Here is a 22,508-nt window from a genome sequence, read left to right as displayed (position 1 = left end):
ACCTACATTCAACTATAGAAATATAACATATTCCAACACAATAGATACCAACACAACGTCATCAAAAGTGTGTATGCATCTAGTCACAAAACAATTAATTGAACATACTCAACAGCTAACTGACAGCCAATACTGGTTCTTCTGCCCTTTAGCCACTTCATTTTCCACTATTTATAAATTCTGGGATTAAAGTCTTGAATTACCAATGCATGGTTCCCAATCCAGGACCAAGTCAGAGAGTGAATATGTATAATTTTGCTCATGTTTTAAAAAAACATGTCTTTACATTCTGGGGCCAGAATGTCTTATAAAATTTGGAAAACACAGATATAAGGGAAATATGTTTGATAGAAATTTACTGTCCACTGTAGCTATCTGTTTTATAAGTTGCTAAACATATTTATGTTAAGGGGAAAGTTATCATTAACAAATATATGAAGTGATGTAATAGCAGTATTACTATTTATCAGATACATCTCAGTCTTTAGGAAACTAGATATTTTAGAACATTTTTGTTAGCATATTCTTACCTCTTCGATCACGAACTGCTAAATTAGTACCTCGTCTTAATGTAATATCCAACTGGTACATTCCTGGTTCAGCAGGTGGTAATTCTACATTACTTGTCCCAGCAAGACCAAATCTCTAAAAAGCATAAAGAAAATATTAAAATATCTTGACAACAGTTTTAGTATCTTCTCAATTACCTTGTTTGGAAACTAGAATTCCTTATTCTCATAACTAGGACATCAGGATAATAATATCATTGACTGACAGTAACAGATTTTAACAATTCTTTTCCTATTTATAAATATTAAGAATTTTCAGTAGGTACATAAAAATAAGATAAAAATAAAAATGATGGAAGCAAATTATTACCTTCCCACAAAGATCAATTGCATTCTATAGGTAACAGCTTATTCTACAATTTACTTTTCCTGTTTTGACAATTAGAACAATGACAAAATAGAAATAAAAAACTTAAACAAGTAAAACAAAATGTTTAGGAACCACACATTTATATTTTTAATAAGCAGTATTGACATAAGTTTGTCATTAATACATTTTTTGCTTCCAAGATCTCTGGAAAGATCTCAATAATTTTGCAAAATGCAGTTGGCTAAATAAAGGTACTGCCTATTTGGATTTGGATTTTTCTTCATGGCTACACAACTACCATTGGCGTTAGGGTTGTTTTTGGTTTTTTGGGGGTACTATTGTGAATATCAGCATTCTATTATGTTAAGATTTTTATTCTGAACATTTTCAATAATTATAGTAATGTTATCATTAGTAGTGAGCAGCTTAAATAATTGTGTTAAATTAATATATAGGCAAAAAAAAGAAGACACACTCGATTTTATATTAGAGAAAAACCTAAACCTTCATTCCATTAACTGAGAAACAAAATCTTTAAAGTTTTCAATAAGAAATTCAACAGCTGTCTTACAAAGCATGATATATTTTCTTTCAGGATCCTAATAATAGGTTTAACATGATAGACTTGCAGGGCAGCACCAAGGAAGCTCATTTCAATTTCATTGTATACATGTTGTGCATTGACAATAAACATTTGATTGATTGATAAGGTATGTATTCCTTTCCCATCACATTACAGATAAATATCAACTTGTGAGCACAATTTAACAGAATAACAGAGTTGGAAGGAGCCTTGGAGGTCTATAGTCCAACCCCTGCTCTAGCAAGAAATCCTATACCATTTCAGATAAATGGTTGCCCAATATCTTCTTAAACACCTTCAGTCTTGGAGCACCCACAACTTCTGGGGGGAAGTCATTCCACCGATCAATCGTTCTAAGTGTCAAGAAATTTCTCCTTAGTACTAGGTTAGTTTTCTCCTTGATTAGTTTCCATCTATTGCTTCTTGCCTTGCCTTCAGGTGCTTCATCTGCATCAAAGGGTTGTTTTATTCAAGACAATTTTATTTTTATAATAAAAAACAGACCATCAATAATATATTTCTGAACAGTTCAGAGTTGGACTTTATTTTGTATAGTATTAATTTGATATCAATAAAATTTAAGTAACAATTAGATTTTAAATTAATTTCTGATATTTTAAATTTTTTTAATTATTTCAGTTCAGAAGTACAGCATTTGTTCTTACCATATTTGAAAATCTATTAACAAATTACCTGTATACCGCTATAAATCAGTAACTTGCTAGAGTCAGCAATATATGCCTTATTACTATAAACAAAGTATAGATACTTCTTCTATTAAAGAGACATATACTAAATCTGAGAATTCATTTGTGAAATGTCATCTTTAGCACTAGTATCCACACGGTAGCGCTCAAATAATGCAGTACTCTGAAGTCATTAAAAAGTTAAGCAAGTAAAATATAACACTATAGCTTAAAGAGAGATACAGACAATCCAAGGAATTTTAGAAAGTTTTAAAAACCCAGAAGATTAAAAACATCTTCACTAATTTCAAAATGTTACACAGTGATGTAGGCAAGATTACTTATAATATAGATTATATTGTACCAAAGCAAGAAGCCTTTGCATTAAAATGTGTCATAAATATTACCTTATTTATGTAGTGATATTGAATCACTAATCATAAGCACTAATTTGAAAACTAGTTGAATTTTTTATTCAAACTCAAGCTATGATGAATCATGAGCTCAACAATTAATTTGTTTTCCTAAATGATGAGAAACAAATGAGCTCAGAAGAGTCTTAAAGATCAAAAGGCTTACACTTTTCCCACAAAAGAGCCAGGAAGCATCAGGATCACATCTATTTATTTATTTATTTATTTATTTGATTTGCCAATTGTTTACAAGATAATAAGTATAAGTGTATACATAGTTGTGAATACATGAAATGGGTACATATAAGAAAAATAAAAGAGGAATAAGAGAAACAATAGGACAGGGATGGTAGGCACGTTGGTGCGCTTATGCACGCCCCCTACAGACCTCTTAGGAACGGGTGAGGTCAATAGTAGACAGTCTAAGGTTAAAGTTTTTGGGGTTTGGGGAAGAAACTACAGAGTCGGGTAAAGTATTCCAGACATTGACCACTCTATTGCTGAAGTCGTATTTCCTGCAATCAAGTTTGGTGCAGTTAACTTTGAGTTTGTATCTATTGTGTGCTCTTGTGTTGTTATGGTTGAAGCTGAAGTATTCATTGACAGGTAAGACATTGCAAAGTATGATTTTATATACCATGCTTAAATCAGACCGAAGACGGCGTAATTCAAGGTTTTCTAGTTCTAGAATTTCAAGTCTGGTGGCATAAGGTATTCTACAACGAGTAGAGGAGTGGAGAACTCTTCTTGTGAAATATTTCTGGACTTTCTCAATTGTGCTAATATCAGATACGTAATGTGGGTTCCAGACTGATGAACTGTATTCGAGGATTGGTCTAGCAAATGTTTTGTATGCTCTAGTTAGTAGTGTGATATTACCAGAGAAAAAGCTACGTAGGATTAGGTTAACAACTCTTAATGCCTTTTTGGCTATGTAGTTGCAGTGGGCTCTAGCACTTAGATCATTAGAGGTGAGTATTCCAAGGTCCTTTACAGAGCTTGGGTCATCAACAAGATCTTGACTATTCAGCTTGTATTTTATTTTCTGATTTTTTTGCCAATATGTAAGACAGAGCATTTATTTGTTGAGATTTGAAGTTGCCATTTGTTTGACCATTCTGATACATAGTCAAGATCTTTTTGTAGGGTAGCAGTATTGTCTGTGGTATTGAACAGCTTTACATCATCAGCGAAAAGAACGCAATTGCTCTTAATATGATCACAGAGGTCATTTATGTAGAGTATGAAGAGAGTTGGTCCTAGAAGACTGCCTTGGGGGACACCACTATTGACAGGTACAGAATTTGATAGGACGCTCCTATCTAGTACAACTGTCACATTAATTTTAATTTCTCTAAATTATAAATGGTAAAAATTTTAAAGATAAGGGAAATAATACTTGATACACACAGAATATAAGAAATTGTTGGTTATTGGAGGATCACGGCAAACTTTCTAGTGGGTGAAACTAGGAAACTTCAACTGACAGAAGATGCATTAGTGGAAGTACTGATACTAGATTTGCAACCATTCCATCATTATTGTGCAATCAATGACTCCTGGATTCTTTCCAGACTAAGACTAACTTTTACTTTTAACCTATGAAGTTCTTCATGAATTAAAGCGACAAAATTTGAAGGCTACGGTTTTCTATACAAGTAGACCTCGACTTACAACAGTTCATTTAGTGACCGTTCAAAGTTACAATGGTGTTGAGAAATGTGACTTAGAACCGTTTTTCATAGTTACGACCTTTGCAACATTCCCATGATCATGTGATCAGAATTAAGACGCTTAGCAACTGACTCATTTTTATGATGGTTGCAATGTGCCGGAGTCATGTGATACCTCTTTTGGGATCTTCTCACAAGCAAAGTCAATGGGGAAACCAGATTCACTTGTTACTAATTGATCAACTGTACTTTCACTTAGCAAAGGTGGTAAGAAAAATTGTAAAATGGGATAAAACTCAACAAATTTCTCACTTAACAACAGAAATTTTGGGCTCAATTGTGATGGTAAGTTGAGGACTTCCTCTAGTTTCCTACTCATGCTTCACAAACAGAAGACCTGCCAAAACAGTCTTCATATTCAGTAGAGACATATAACTAACCTGTGAGCAGGGTTTTTATTGATTACTTAACAATTCTGGAATGCCTTTTCTGTGAGTTTTTCAGGTATCTATGTTATTGATTTTTCAGGCCCAATGGATTTTTAAAATCTCAGTCTATTCAACTTTCCATAGCTCTTATTGATCATCTTTATTTTAAAATTGCATCTTGGATATAAGTTCAACTTAGTAGCCATTATAAATTCTTTTTATAATTTGTTACTATTTTAAGCTATTTAGTAAACACTTTTCTATTACATTTAAATTATAGATTTAATTCTGTGGTTTCCATGGGAGCCTTTATTAGATGAATAAATGAATGAATGAAAGGGACCTACAAGCTATTATACTACACCAAGCTCATATTATAATATATACATACGCCTCAGGAATGTTTTTTTAGAACAGAATATATCTTTAATAAATACAACAAATGTATGAGCATTTGCATACATCATACGTGAGATTTTTTAAAAAATATGAACCCAAATTAATAAGGATTTCTCAACTGAAATTAAATTAAGTACAGTATACTGGACTATACTGTCAGACCTTAATGATTGCCTCAGAAATAATAAATAGTCCACAGGAAAACTGATTCATTGATTCACTGATTCAAGCTATGTATGTATGTTAATGCCTTTTCTTTATTATTTGTTAGCATTATGGTATATCATTATTGCAAAGGTATAAGCACAATAGACAATATAACAGAACTAGAGAATAATGCATATAAAGCCACAATAGTAATTTTTCTCTATGCCAAGATGTTGCAATATTTCTAGCCCTAAAATTATATTTTAGGGCTCCATAAACCCAAACAATCATGTCCTACATTTTAGAATTTAGAAGTATATTGTTCATCTAGACAGTTGTCAGTATTTAAGAGATGACAAGTCCTCCAACTCATCTCAACTAGTAATTGGTATGCTATATAACATCTCTTCTACGAGAGTGTCATTGGTTACTACTAGATTACTGCCACATGTAAAACCCTTCATGGTCCAGAGCCTGAACACAGTAATAACACCTCCCTGTGTGTTCTACCTGCCTGACAAGATCCAATAACATGAGTAGATACCTGTACCCTCATTTAGAGATTGTGATCCAAAGATGCCAAAGAACACCTTTTCAATTGCTGCCTCCCTCCTTGAAATAGTATCCTTCCAGATATTTGAATGGGCCCGTTCCTTCCTCACTTTTAGAAATCCAGAAAAAGTTAGTTGCTTTATCAGGTCTGGAAAGCAGAGTTTTTATTTATTTATTTGATTTGTCAATTGTTTACAAGATAATAAGTATAAGTGTATACATAGTTATGAATAGATGAAATGGGTACATATAAGAAAAATAAAATAAAAATAAAAGAAGCAATAGGACAGGGACGGTAGGCACGTTGGTGCGCTTATGCACGCCCCCTAGAGACCTCTTAGGAAAGGGGTGAGGTCAATAGTAGACAGTCTTAAGGTTAAAGTTTTTGGGGTTTGGGGAAGAAACTACAGAGTAGGGTAGAGTATTCCAGACATTGACCACTCTGTTGCTGAAGTCGTATTTCCTGCAATCAAGTTTGGTGCGGTTAACCTTGAGTTTGTATCTATTGTGTGCTCTTGTGTTGTTATGGTTGAAGCTGAAGTATTCATTGACAGGTAGGACATTGCAATGTATGATTTTATATACCATGCTTAAATCAGACCGAAGACGGCGTAATTCAAGGTTTTCTAGGTATAGAATTTCACGTCTGGTGGCATAAAGTATTCTACAACGAGTAGAGGAGTGGAGAACTCTTCTTGTGAAATATTTTTGGACTTTCTCAATTGTGCTAATATCGGATACGTAATGTGGGTTCCAGATTGATGAGCTGTATTCGAGTATTGGTCTAGCAAATGTTTTGTATGCTCTAGTTAGTAGTGTGATATTACCAGAGAAAAAGCTACGTAGGATTAGGTTAACAACTCTTAATGCCTTTTTGGCTATGTAGTTGCAGTGGGCTCTAGCACTTAGATCATTAGAAGTGAGTATTCCAAGGTCCTTTACAGAGCTTGGATCATCAACAAGATCTTGACTATTCAGCTTGTATTTTATTTTCTGATTTTTTTTGCCAATATGTAAGACAGCATTTATTTGTTGAGATTTGAAGCTGCCATTTGTTTGACCATTCTGATACATAGTCAAGATCTTTTTGTAGGGTAGCAGTATTGTCTGTGGTGTTGAATAGCTTTAGTTGAGTTTAGAGTTTAGTTTAGAGTTGCTGAGACTATTGCTCTACTTACTTATTAGTTAATTTTAGTTTAGTAGTCAAGGTAAAATAATGTATGTTTTTTAGGTTTATTTGATTATGCATTGACAGTCTGTTATTATTATTTTTATATTTTTCTAATCTTAACCAGACAAATGGATTTGGGATAGTTTACTCAAAGTAATTTATGCCATAGAATTGGCCTTTGAACTATGGTGCTGAAGAAGACGCCTGTGAGGCCCTTGGACTGTGATCAAACCAGTCAGTCCTAGAGGAGATCAACCTTGACTGCTCTTTAGAAGGCCAGATCCTGAAGATGAAACCAAATACTTTGACCATCTAATGACCATCTTCTCCAGTGAGAAGGACTCACTGGAGAAGAGCCTAATGCTGGAAACAGTTGAGGGCAAAAAAAGAAGGGGATGGCAGAGAATGAGGTGGTTGGATGGAGTCGGTGTGAGCTTAAATGGACTCTGGAGGATGGTAGAGGACAGGAACGTTGTCCATGGGGTCACGATGGGTCGGACACAACTTCGTGAATAACAACAACAACTCAAAGTTGACTGAATGGGGTCAGGTTTTTTTTTATGGCACCATCAAGTCAATGTTGATTCTTAGTGACTGAATGAATAGCTGCACTTTTCTCGGCAAGATTTTTTGAAGTGATTTGCCATTGCCTGCTTCTCAGGGTTGAGTATGTGGCCCAAGGTAACCTTGCTGGTTTTGTGTAAAGGTGGGACTAGAACTTCCAGTCTCCCAGTTTCTAGCCAGATGCCTTAGCCACTATACAAAACTGGCTCATTAAGTTTTTCAAATAAATAAATATTTTTCTACCTATGCTGCAATACTACAAAAAACTCAAATCACAATCAAGTCTCAGAGCAATGCAAGAAAACTTTAAAGCAAAGCCATTTGCATTAAGAAGATTTTAAAGTACAGATTTTACACCAAAAACAGAACACGTAGTAATCATCATAAACACTTAGATCAGTTTGCCCAAAACAGTCAGCAATACAGCTGGAGATAAATGTAATTATCACAAGATAAATGAAACTAATTGGAATCTTGGAACACTATGAAACATTAGCACAAACTCATTACAGAATTTTCAATTATCCAAATATCTAGAGTAACATTTATTTTCCTTCTCCTAAACAAAGTAAGATTTTACTCATGTATTTCACTCTGTGTTTTTTACATTTTCAATGTAAGAGTTAATATACATGACCTGAGAAAACCTAAGAAAAAATATTGCCGCTACAATTCCATAAAATACAGTAATATCCCTTTTTATCATCCCTCACATTTACCTTCCCAACCACTTTAACATTACAACTGGTACTTTTTAAGAATCCACTTACTGTCATCAGAGGAAGGAATGCCATCAAACCGTGTAAATAATTGAACATTACAATTAATACAGATTACCAGTAGTTGTAATATTGAACATTATTACAACTAATATAGACCACTTAGCAAACTTTACACTTTAGCAGCAGCAACAAAATGAGATTAGCAAAAGCTAAGAGTAAAGGGCAAAATTCTAGCCTCAGTGTTGGGAACAACTAGTACTGATAACACTTCACAGTTTTTCCTATACATATATATTTTCCTATTCTGAGTTACAATTTCACTTGTTTCCTTTCCTGCCATGATAATCCATTTTGTATCTAAATCATTTTTAAATAAATGTATTTCTCCATGAGAGGACAACAAAAGGTTTGACTGAAGGCCAAAGTACTGCCACGGCAATTCCTATTACAGCAGCTTCACTTTTCAGCACAAGCAATCATTTCTTCTATGATGACCATTTATTCAGAACGTTCTTCTTTATGTAAACTATCATTACCACTGAAAGAAGACTTTATCTGAGAATCATAAGGAATCAATAGAGAATTTTCAATATGGTTGACATTCTTTCAAGACTTCAGTAATTCAATTACCTCCTGGTGCTACTTGATCTCTCAGCTATCTTCAATGCCATAGATCAATGGTCTCCAAACTTGGTAACTTTAAGGCTTGTGGACTTAAAAGAATTCATTCCCTAGCCAGCATAACTATCTAGGAAATTCTGGGAGTTGAAGTCCACAAGTCTTAAAGTTGTGAAGTTTGGAGCTCCTGCCATACATCACATAATCCCTCTGCATTCCTTCTGAGGATGGAAATCAAGGCTATGATGTTGCAATCATTCTTCTTCTACTGGGGACAGTTCCACTATGGTGGAAGAAAGGGGTTTTACAGAAATCACATACATTCAAAAGATTTCAGGCTATTTCAGAAGGTCTTAAAGAATGCAATGAGTTTTAACCCATTACAAATGTTAATTGATGAGTCACTTGCACTCTATCTCACATGTAACCTGTATCTGCATAATGACTCTTTCTTTCAACACCAGGATCTCAATGATATGATCTGTAATTCATGAAAGCTGATACAATATAATAAATTTTGTACTGTGAAAATATGCCACACAAGTCTTACTGATTTTGGGGTCTCAAAGATTAACAGGACTCTCCTCTTAAAATGTCTACATACAAGTTTAGTAAAGGGTGCTTGACAGCATCAATATTAAATCAAGAAGTCAATTAAGTGGCACCTTAGAATTGGCAATGTTGTTTAAGTACAATTGGAGAGGGGAGGGAGGGAGAAAAAGATGCACAAGCACCAAATATAATTATGCAACTATTTTTTTCCCTTTCACTAATATACACTGCTCAAAAAAATAAAGGGAACACTTAAACAACCCAATGTAACTCCAAGTCAATCACACTTCTGTGAAATCAAACTGTCCACTTAGGTAGCAACACTGATTGACAATCAATTTCACATGCTGTTGTGCAAATGGAATAGACAACAGGCAGAAAGCATAGGCAGTTAGCAAGACATCCCCAATAAAGGAGTGGTTCTGCAGGTGGTGACCATAGACCACTTCTCAGTTCTTATGCTTTCTGGCTGATGGTTTGGTCACGTTTGAATGCTGGTGGTGCTTTCACTCTAGTGGTAGCATGAGACGGAGTCTACAACCCACACAAGTGGGTCAGGTAGTGCAGCTCATCCAGGATGGCACATCAATGCGAGCTGTGGCAAGAAGGTTTGCTGTGTCTGTCAGAGTAGTGTCCAGAGCATGGAGGCGCTACCAGGAGATAGGCCAGTACATCAGGAAACATGGAGGAGGCCATAGGAGGGCAACAACCCAGCATCAGGACTGCTACCTCCGCCTTTGTGCAAGGAGGGACAGGAGGAGCACTGCCAGAGACCTGCAAAATGACCTCCAGTGGGCCACAAATGTGCATGTGGCTGCTCAAATGGTCAGAAACAGATTCCATGAGGGCGGTATGAGGGCCCGACGTCCACAGGTGGGGGTTGTGCTTACAGCCCAACACCATGCAGGACGTTTGGCATTTGCCAGAGAACACCAAGATTGGCAAATTCACCACTGGCGCCCTGTGCTCTTCACAGATGAAAGCAGGTTCACACTGAGCATATGTGACAGACGTGACAGGGTCTAGAGACGCCGTGGGAAATGTTCTGCTGCCTGCAACATCCTCCCGCATGACCAGTTTGGCAGTGGGTCAGTAATGGTGTGGGGTGGCATTTCTTTAGGGAGCCGCACAGCCTTCCATGTGCTCGCCAGAGGTAGCCTGACTGCCATTAGGTACCGAGATGAGATCCTCAGACCCCTTGTGAGACCATATGCTGGTGCGGTTGGCCCTGGGTTCCTCCTAATGCAAGACAATGCTAGACCTCATGTGGCTGGAGTGTGTCAGCAGTTCCTGCAAGACAAAGGCATTGATGCTATGGACTGGCCCTCCTGTTCCCCAGACCTGAATCCAATTGAGCACATCTGGGACATCATGTCTCGCTCCATCCACTAACACCATGTTGCACCATAGACTGTCCAGGAGTTGGGGGATGCTTTAGTCCAGGTATGGGAGGAGATCCCTCAGGAGACCATCTGCCACCTCATCAGGAGCATGCCCAGGCATTGTCGGGAGGTCATACCGGCACGTGGAGGCCACACACACTATTGAGCCTCATTTTGACTTCTTTTAAGGACATTACATCAAAGTTGGATCAGCCTGTAGTGTTTTTTTCCACTTTAGTTTGGAGTGTAACTCCAAATCCAGACCTCCATGGGTTGCTAAATTTGATATCCATTGATAATTTTTGTGTGATTTTGTTGTCAGCACATTCAACTATGTAATGAACAAAGTATTTAATAAGAATATTTCATTCATTCAGATCTAGGATGTCTTATTTTTGTGTTCCCTTTATTTTTTTGAGCAGTGTACAATTCTGCACTGAGCAAAGCAATTATTTTCTCCATAGCATTTTATTCAGCTGTGAAAACAAAAAGTAAAGAAGCCCCAAGATTTATTGCATATAAATCCATTATTTAAACTGAATTATCTTGTACAATTTTCCCCTGCAAAACTGTTTAACTATGCAAACCTATATTAATCATGGAAGAGGATAATGCTGAATCAACCTATTGTTAACAAAGTTTCTGAAATTTCATGTGATTGCCAGATTATTTGTTGCTTTAATTTAAATTTAATTTAATTTAATTTCATATAAATTAGCAACATTTATATATAAAAAACGAGCTGAAGACTTTATGATGAAAACCAAATGTATAATTTTCAGAACATACTAGAATCCATCAATTACAAAAGAACACTTTCTCCACATTAAGAACCTGAGCAGTGACCTGCTGCATTAGACTCTTGGCCCTACTAGTTCAGCAGTATGTTTTCACAATGGTCAGCCAACTGCACAAGGATGTCTACTAGTCCATTCTCAACAGATGGCCTTCACATTGCTATCAGTCACATTGCTATCAGAGCTAATAGCCATTATTCTCCATGATTTTCTAGAATTGTGCAATGCTTTTCTGAAGCCAGGCAAACTATCTTGTGGTAGTAAATTCCAAAGTTGAATTATGTGTACTGTAAAATAGTCTTATCCACTGCCACTACTGTTCACCTAAAAAGTTCATTAAACATTATACAAATATTTTAAAGTTTCCTTCCTTTTCTTTTTTCTTTTCTTTTCTTCTTTTCATTTCGTTTTGTGACTCTGAGTCAGTACCTGCTCCTGGAAAGTACCTGGTGATGTCTCTGAACTTTCCTTGGAAAGATTTTGGAGGTGGTTTGCCATTGCCTTCTTCTGAAAACTGAGTGTGGGTGACTGGCCCATCTGGCTTACCCACCTAAAAGAGACACAGAATTTACAGTCTGCTGGTTTCTAGACCAGCACTTTAGCCAGGAGCAGGATTCAAAATTTTTAACAACTGGTTCTGTGGGCATGGCTTAGGTGGTGGGCGTGGCTTGGTGGTCATGTTATTGGCTGGGTTTGGCCAACTCAATATCACTCACATCAAGGCACGCATCTCCTTGCCTGGCCTCTCGTGACTGTGGCGATGCTGCAACAGTCGTAAGTGTGAAAAATGGTCATAAGTCACTTTTTTCAGTGCCATTGTAACTTTAAATGGTCACTCCACACAAGCAAAGTACCAGTAAAGGAGGGGAAAATAACTCCAGAGAAGTTCTTGAGATAGGAAGTCTAGTCCTGCCAAGAATGTAATAAGGGTTAACGGAGAGGCAGTTTCTGTAAGCAACACCAGAATGTTTCCTTCCTGCCTTCCTTACAGGATTAGGCCAGTAATTTCTTCTAACAACTGGTTCTCTGAACTGCTTAGAATGTTAACAACTGGTTCTAGCGAATAGGTGCGAACTGGTAGAATCCCACCAGTGGCTGACTTTAGCCAAACTGGCTTTTTGTACCCAGCCACCGGTTTCTGTATTTTATCTTTTTGTGTAATTAGCATTCTCTATCTGCAGTGACAGTCATGTTTTATCTTATTTCAGATTTAAAAAAAACTCTTTGCAATGTTCTCAGACTTTTCTTTGTGGGAACTAAATGTACAAACTTTTTGTACAAAAATTTCCCCTTATTTCTCATAATAAAATAAAGATGTTTCCATGCCCAAAGATATGAATGCTATTCTGTTTCTGGGCATCTGAACATCTATAAAGCATATGACTAATTATCTTAATGGAATGTGTTTCTTACATTCAGCAACTTCCAAATACTTCTGAAATGAATCAAATCCAACACCAGGCTCCTTAATGCACTTAATATTTAATGCAAAGGAAAATTATCTTTTATCATCACTTTTTTAAAAAATAGTATGTATTTTTAATTTTTGACTTAATAGGCATTTAATTTACTTAACAAATTTACAATAATTTAATATTTTGACTGAAATGAATTCCATATCAATCTTAACTTGCATTTGGTTGTGAAGACAAGCATGCTTTTGCCTGCTTTTTTATAAGGATTTGGCTATGTCAGAAAAAGCATTATTAACTGAATACAGAGGAAATGAGTTATCTAAAAAATGGGGATGAGATAATTAGAAATTGTGTGTGATAAAACAATACATAATAGGTAATGAATGGTACATGAATGAATGTGAACTAAATGAACAAAAGTGAAAGGACCAATATGAAAGTAGTACATCAAGGTTTGGTCATATAGAGTGCATGAATGAAAATCTCATACATCATTGTATGTATTAATGTATATATGTAGAAGGAGATTAAAAGAAAGATCAATACTAATTTAGTTGGTTAGTTAGTAAGCTACCCACCTTTTTACTTTTACAAATAACTCAAGGTACTGGAAGATATCCAACATACCTTCCTCTTCCTATTTTCCCCACAACAGCATCTTTGTGAGGAGTTGGGCTGAGAGAGAATAACTGGCCCAAAGTCTCCCAACTAGCTTTCATGGCTAAGGCCATAACCACTAGACCAAACTGACTCTCCAGTTTGTGGCTGAAGTTGACGATGATGTATATAACAAACGAGAAGTAATTTAAGTAACAAAGGTACTATATTGTACATAAATGAAAACGAAAACCGCAATAAAAGATTTCTGTTGCTTCTTTCAATTGTTGTAGTCCTAACATGGGAATCATTCCATTAGGCTTCATTTAATACTATTTGCTCATCTATAGTAAAATTGAAACTCTTGTGCTCGCTTCGGCAGCGCATATACTAAAATTGGAACGATATAGAGTAAAATTGAAACTCTTCTTATTTTTCACTCTGAGCATTAATGAATATACAATAAAAGCTATGAATTTTATGAGTAACTATGCTGTGATCTTTTAGTTCCTTGACTGATTCAACTGCAAAAATATATCTATACCTAAAAGATCGGAATCCTGCAAGCCATGGTATTCTCTGTGACACTCTATGGAAGCAAAAGTTGGACTTGGAAGACTCAATAGGAAACCTATAGACATTTTTGAACTTTGGTGTTGGAGAAGACTCCTGAGAATGCAATGAACAGTCAAGAAAACAAGCATTGAATAAATCAATCCAGAGTTCTCACTTGGAGCACAAATGAACAGGTTCCAATTATCCTACTGGAATACACGATGTAAAGACTTAGATGGGAAAGGTGGAAGGAAAGAAAAGAAACACCAGCAACAAGGTGATAAACTCAGTTATAACAGCAATGAGGGCAGCTTTGGAAAAGTTTATTGTTCCAGATCAGCAATAGTCATGGAAAAAATCTGTGTGGCTGCAAAAGTTGACAATGACTTGATGGCTCATAATCAATCATCTATCAATGCCTTGATTTTTTCCCCATGACTAAAAGGCTTCACTAAGTAATACTTCCATCTCCATTCACACTCTGCAGATCTTTATTTATTGTCCTTTTTAAAGGCTTTTCATTTCCACCCCACACACCCCATCATCAGTTCATAATTTAGCACAGCTTGCTATCCTTAGTAGCCAAAATATAGATAACTGGCTATGCCTGATCACCTTTGAGATGCATATCATCGTAAATCCAACATCAGCAAATATAATATTTTAATTAAAAATCATACCAGATGCTTTTTCTACTGAACTGAGTAAGTTCAAGAGGGTGTTTTAGTGCAAATTGCTAGATGTGAGCCAAGAACTTAAGCTTTAAATTGCAGCCTGCCAGACATAAGATGAAAAAAAAAATTGAAAAATCTGCTCAACAGCATCTGGCTAGACTGTTATCCTAATTACACTGCTGTTAGAAGTCAGCATGATATTATTAAAGACATCAGGATTCAAATATATTTACAATGGGAAGCTCCTTAGACTAAGACGTACATGAAAAATAAACAACTAGGACTTTCTAACCAAATAACCAGAAAACATGTGCACATTTTTACATACAATTCTGGACTGCTTGACCTTGATGACCATTAAAGATTGTCATCTACACAGATGATGCAGCCTAAATGTCACCAAGAAATCTCTTTCAGGTAAACCTAACCTCCCACTCCTGATTTTTATCAGCAACCGATCACTGATCCACTCAGCCATTCAAACGAAACGTATGCCCAGATGAACACTTCAGTAACAGTTGTACAACTGTATTTATAACATACTTGTTCTTATATTAAGAGTAGACTTCAAATATTTTTAGTAATGTTATGACACATCATTCCCATATGAGCCACTGTTCTCTCTGCAAATATCTGACATGTAATAATATTTCTATTACTTGTCATTCTGATCTTATATAATCACAATTATTCTGAATTTAGGCATCTGTCCTTGATCTTACATGCTTTTTTTAGAAAAAAATATGTGTAAAATTAATTAGGGAACAAATCTTGTTTCTTAAAATCCAGTTTTTTGACAAGTACTCTGAACAAATATATGCTTTCTATTCACTTCACATGTTAGCACATTTTACTTTATTTTATTTCATTTTATTTTAAATTTATTTAGCTATTTTAGCTTTGTATCTGGACTGATTCAACAGCTATAACTTTATTATATAATCTTTGATTCAAAAATTCAGAATAGTCTTTTAAAAAGCATGAAGGGGAAGCTGCAAAATCTATATGCATTTTTATCTGAACCGTTACATGCATGGAATAATTACTCTGTCAGTGCTATGTTGAAATCTATCTTAATTAAGTTGTCCTGCTGTCTTAGTGATATCTTACATATTTTTATGGACAACTGTTGAACTGTGAATTACATCACAAAATTCAATTAACTGGACATACTTCTTAAAATAGGAAAACTATTATGCATTTCTAGGAGCGTCTATACAAAAACTTTCATTTTTTCTTTTCCCAAAAATATTTTTTAAAGATTGCTAAACATTGCAGCTCAGCTCTGTCAATGGAATTTATGTTAAACAAATTCCATTCAACTCCATTAGAAATTAATGTGATTTTTTTTTTAAAACAAGTTTTATTAATTTCAAAAACAAACAAATCATCATCAACCATTACATATTTGAACCTTTTTCCATTATAAATTTTACAAGTCAGATAAGACCTTATCTTATACAATACAATTCTATTTTAAACCATTTCTAAATGAACATAAAAACATCTCTTGTCCTCTATTTCTTTCTGACTTGATTATCGTCATTTTCTTTCTATGCTTCTAAAAGGTTTCACCAATACTTCTCAAAAACATAAACAGACACAAACAAACATATAAAAAATCTTTTAGTAAAGTAACTTGGCCCCCGGTACCTCTCTTTATATGGGCTTTAATTATATTCATGCTCATCTTACAGATCATTACCTATTTTATTTACCATTCTGTATCTTCTATATATACTTCTCCACACATTTCACTCTTCATAATTCTATCTTATTCAATCCATCTTAATTTAAATCATTATATTTGTATCTTTTGCCCATCCTTTATTATCACTCTATCTCATTCCTTATACTGAAAAAAAAAAAAAAGAATTTCTCCTGAAATCTCTAATCAGAGTATGATGCCTTTCTATCCTCTCCCTAAATATTAGATTAACATTTAAAATGACACCTAATATCCAATCTGATTCTGCTTGGTACATTCTATCAATTAATTTTTACTTTTAATAACAATAAAAACAGAGTAATAAATCAGAAATGTTTAAATACATAGTATCCTCCTAAATACGTAGTTAAATAATAAATCTAAATAATAAATCTTATAACATTCTAATTGCCTTTCCCTTCAATATTTTATTACATTTTAAAAATCAATCATTATTAAACATTTCAACATTTTAACTTCTTATTAACTCTTAAACCATTCTAATTTTCTATTTCTAATACAAATATTACAATACCGTCTTATGTACCTTGCAAAATCTTTTTTAAGAAAATTTATACTTTACCCTTTATCCCTGAAAAAGATTCCTCTTTTCCCATCCAATTTTAAAACTTTGTGGCTTTTCTCCGCCTTTCCCCTTTCTTTCTTCCCCCACCCGATCTTCCTACCCCCCCTTCTTCTAACCTCTGTCTTGCTGGCATCCCTTCTCTGTTGTATTCCCTTTTTCTCTTGTTTGCTATCATTATATTTATTTTGCATCATATTTTTCTCTTTCTTAAATGTTTTTTTAGATCTTAAGTCCTTCATTTTCCTCGCTTTCTTCCTTCCTTCTTCCTTAGGTAAATTTTGGGATTCATTAAAGATGGTGTCTTCGTCTTCTTCTTGTTGTAATTCCATCTGTCGCATTGTCTGTTCATAGTTAACCAGCGCCATTTCTAAAAATAGAAAAGCTTTTTCCATACCATCTTTACAGGCTGCTTTTGTTTGCTCATATTCATCCCTCAGTTCCTCAAGGGAGAAAGCCATTATAAATCTTTTCTTTTCCTTTTTCCCTCTTTCTTCTTACTCCAACCAAAATATTCCAAAAGAAAAGTAAGACAATCCCAAAGTCCACAATCCTCAATCAATCCAAGCCAAGCCAAAATTCCCACTTTCTCTTCCAGGGGTAGTATCAGACAAAGGAAAAAAGAAAATCCAAATCTGTGTTTTGAAGCCTTATTAAAAAAAATTTTCTGTCTCCAAATCCTTAAGGCATCTCCTCCAACAAAATCCAGCCAGATAAATATATTTTTTGTCCTCTCCCTTCCGACTTATCCCATAAAGCTAGTTTTACCTGAAAAAAAACAGGTTTCTCAATATCCGTTTGTTAATTCCGTCGGGAGGGAGAGTAAACTTTCCTTTCAGCACCTCAGAATTGCCGCTTACTTTCTCTTATGGAAAGAATCATCCAAAAAGCCATCACTTCCAGGAATTAAATTAAATATATCTCAGAGTCCTGGATCGACCAAGAAGACTTTCACTTTTAAAAACTTTCTCCTCTTCCTCCTGCGCATACTTGCCCAGCTGCTGGCTTCTTTGTGGCGGCCATTACAGACCGCCGCTACGCCGTCTTGGTAAAAGGAGGTTCTGCCGGCCAGGGAGGGGGTCTGCAATACCCCCAAACCCTTTTCCGGATCCCCCTACCTTCAGCTGCCCCTGCAGGCAGCCTTGCTCCGCACCCTTTCGGATCGGAGCCCCAAAAACGGCTAGCGCGGCAGGGATCGCGCAGCTTCGCGAATCCCTACCGCTCGCAAAGCCGACAAACCGGAAACTCCAGAAATTAATGTGATTTTTAAAAGCCAAGAATTCTTAACCAAAAAAACAACTTACCGTAACTCATTTAAGTTTTGAGAAATTGCCTCCCATCACCACCAGTCTGTTTGCAATGTTAGCACATATATTACAGATTATACCATGTAAAAATACATCACCATATTGTCTTTTATGAGAAATTTGGTTCAAAGCTTCACCCTTCGCAGAAAGCTATTTTTACATCTATCCAACTAATAACTCTGCTGTCTATACTCCCCAAGTCCTTGGATTTAATAATCCTATCCTGCTTATTATAAAGTCTCACTAGTATTAATGGATCTTACTTCCAAGTAACTTTTAATACATATGTTTATACACTTTCAACACCTAAGATTGAATCTATATCTTGTTATTGCTATCTTGGTATTCTGATTTTGTGTTTGTATAAGTGTTGAAATTTTTCACAATTTTATTGCTTTTACAGGATTTTGTTTCCCACCTCAAGATCATAATCATAATGAAAACCAAATTTACAACAACAAATAGACAAACCCACTCTGTGTCAAAATGTTTTTGTATAGACACTGGGTACATAATTCTAGTATAGTGCTCTATCACTGTTTCATTTCTCAAAAATATGTCCTTTCTATTAATTGCTGATCGACCTACAGTATCTAACATGAATATATTCCAGAAAGAAAATAAGTACTTTTTTGTATATTGATTATGTGCAGAATATGAAGTGGCAGTATTCAGTTTCAAGTCTATCTGCTTATATGAAATGAATGGCACATCTGCACTGTAGTGTTTGTGAGTAAGTCTATTTATAACTGTAACATTTTGCATGCAACAGTTTAGCAAACTGAAAAGGAACCCTGAAAATAGAGGTAAAAATTGTTATGTTAAAGTTGTTTCATAGATTTGTCTTGTTCGTGCTGATTAAAATTGATACAGAAAAAGAAAGCCAATCATAAAGTCAAGGTTTTATCTGGAAAAAAATATTTATTAAATTTATATAGCTGCCTATCTCCCTGGGCAGCTTACAAAGTTAAAAATTCAAAAAGTAATACAAAATTAACCAAACATAACCACAAAAATGATTAAAAATAAAACTACTAAAATCATAAAAACATAATCAGCAGGACAGTACCATTCTTTTTCCTAAAAATACAACCACTTAGCAGGCTCTCTACCAACTTCACCGGATCTGAACGCCAGATGACAAAACCATGTCTTCTGGCTCTTCCATCAGTCTTTGCATGCAAGCTCTACTGTAAATTTAGCTTTTTATTCCAAGATTGCATTATTTTCTTGAGATCTTCACTTAACTCTTTTGAATTCGTAATTCCCATATTCCTTATATTTTAGCTTCTAATTATATTTATACATGCGACAAAATGAGAAAGCCAAATACAAATGAGCACTAATGCTTCTATAAGCATCTGCATGGGGGGGGGGGAAATCCCTCTAAGAGTAAATCAATGTAATAAAGGAACCTAGAACAACTTCCTTGCAATGTTCATTTTCTATGTGCAATGCAATTTTAGAATAGCACTTTTAGTATAGAATAGCATACCAAAAATAGATGTTTTATCTAGAATATAGTACCACAGAGTAATATTATCCATAATAGAACATTGGGACTTTACAACATTTTTTCATGCTATTTTCACCTTATCTTTCAGGGTTTTTTTATAAAAAAATTCAAGTTCAAATATGAGGGGTTTTTGTATTGTTGTTCCAATTACCAACTGAATGATAAAAACCAAAAATACTAAACAAAGATATGAGGAAAGGGCTGTCCCATCTTCCAAATTTAATTTAATTTTATTGAAGTTAAGAAAGTTACTAGTCTCTAAATATGTGGAGGACAGCGATGTTGTCTTGTGGGTAGAGTATACTTATATAAGTTATATCATTTAATTATTTAAACCTTAAATAGCTAAAGGTCCCACTGTACAGCCAACCAATCCATTGCAAGCACATTTGAATGCTAAAATTTTCAGAATGGGTCATTTTGAAAATGCCTCTCCCAATTAGAGGGTTCTTTATCTGCTGCTTAGAAGAATACTTAGGCTATAAATTGTTGAAGAAAAGAATGAATTTCAATTATGAGTCTTGAGCAAAGATTTCATTGCCAATTTCAGGATGACCAGAGCTTGCTGCTTTTGATAACTTTTTCTTATTTCTTTCTCAGCTTGACCATAGACCTCTTCTTGGACGCTCTACTTCTCTTCTGGGTCTGGAACTACATTATCATGTGCTGCTCTATGGAAAACTGAGATTAAAGCTAAGAAACCAAATCTTGTCAGCAATAAGTATACTGCCAAAAACATTTCATTTTACAGGCTTAAAGCAAAATCCTGCAATAAATATTATCTTTCCATGAAGCATGTTAACTTAACTAGATTTACGGAATATCATTCTGAATAATTTATGCTTCCAGTTTCACTCAGAGAACTTGCTTGTACCCATAGAACTAGATTGTAACTATCCCCCAGTTAACGATTGTTAGATTATATTTATTTGAGTGGCAAATTAACAGATTTGGAGATTACTCTATATCAGCTATAATATCAGCTAAAGTTCTTAATTATATTTTCACTTAAACTAAATATTTCTAAAGCAAAAAGTAGAGAAACAAGTTCCAGGAAATTTCATTTCAAGAGAGACTAAGAAGTAACAACAAAGATAAATTCAACAGGGTATAATAGATATAATTTCTGTTCAAACTTCATTTTCACTCAAAAATTCAAATTATGTAATTTGTGTCCATTTTTATTTGACCTTTTATTTAATTTGTGTCATTTTTATAGAAGTTGTATAGAAGATGTACTTTCACAAATGGTAAAAGTAATTATTTTACTCTATAAATTCAATTTTTATTCTTGATGCATGTTATTTCATGTATGTTGCTCCCACATTCCGTGCCTAGATATATTATTGGGTTTTATCCCATGTTATGTATTGTACCTAGTCAGTTCTATTACTATGTATTACCAAAAACAGAACAATTTAAGAGTTCCTTTATAAGAGTTCCCCTTATAATTAGCATTCAGAGTCAATTCATTTATAAAGCCATGTCATTAATATTATCTTTGTACACCTACTAAAACTGAGTAAATTACATGGATATATATGTACCAACTTGCAATTCTCTCAACCTTTCTTTTACTTTAGAGAACTAATACTTGAAATACAACTCCCATTGTTTTGACAATGCATACAAAGCTTCCAACAAAGAGTTGCAAGGTGTTTATTCATTCCGCTATCAAGTTATCTCCACAAAAATAAAGAGCACAAATGCAGTTGCTATTATTGATTTTTGTAACCACACAGGCATTAGGAATGAACAAAAGGGGGAATAAATTATGTTTGCAAGAACAGGGAATTCCAAAAAACAGACAATGCAACTACTATCATTTATTTAAAAAAGAATATCTTTATCATACAATAACATCAAGGCTCTGTCTTACGGCATTGTTTCATTTGACTCTTCTATGCTGTCCATCTCATACCGGTAGGCCCAGCTTTTTTAAAATATTAAAATATTTGATATTTGCTTTCTTTTTAATTATAGCAATTAGGCTCAATCAAGTAACACAGAGAAACATGGTTATAATGTGACAGAAGGAAAACTCAGCCATAAAATATACATGGCTAGATCCACAAATTAAATTTAATTCTCAATGGGTAACATCATTAACAAAACAATGCCACAAACTATAACCTTATTTATATCTACAAGCAGGTGTTCCTGCAATCAACTGGGCTTAGTTCCAAGTCAATGTGCTAAGAATTAGGGCATGACTAATAATGTTGTCAGAAAGCAACCTTTCAGCTGCCATCCGAAGTCTTCTAGCAATCCTGGGCACTGCTACGTTATCAGCAACAAATACGTGGATTTAAGGTTGTAAGGATGAACTATATTTAAAAGAGAAAAGATTTCATCTTAAATACAGAGTATCCAAGGACATCTACTGATTTAAATTTTACTTGGGCAATTTGTTAGCACTTACATAAAAATACTTTGCAGCACTGAACAATACTGAGGCTATGTCTGCACATTTCACGGAGGTATGAATTTGATTTGGCTCAGGTATTACATAAACTTATTTTCTTTATTCAGAGCTTGTTTTTATGAATATAGCCATAATCATAGTTTAGGAATTCTGAGTTAGACT

At 34.7% G+C, this 22,508-nt stretch overlaps 1 protein-coding gene across 1 annotated transcript in view; it reads right to left on the bottom strand.

Moving 5' to 3' along the window:
* The window catches only part of MCTP1 (multiple C2 and transmembrane domain containing 1), a 148,635-nt gene that overhangs the window by 122,641 nt on the left and 3,486 nt on the right, over window positions 1-22,508 (bottom strand). The window contains exon 2 of the mRNA XM_026672656.2: window positions 531-645. Coding sequence (XP_026528441.2) covers window positions 531-645 — 115 coding nt within the window. The remainder of the gene's footprint in view (window positions 1-530; window positions 646-22,508) is intronic.

The sequence above is a fragment of the Notechis scutatus genome, chromosome 2 (genome assembly GCF_049901735.1).
Source record: "Notechis scutatus isolate UNSWTSFEM ecotype Mainland chromosome 2, rNotScu1.2, whole genome shotgun sequence".
Classification (NCBI taxonomy): Eukaryota; Metazoa; Chordata; class Lepidosauria; order Squamata; family Elapidae; genus Notechis; species Notechis scutatus.
The sequence above is the reverse complement of the archived record's forward strand: the minus strand, read 5'-3'. Positions and strand labels throughout refer to the sequence as shown.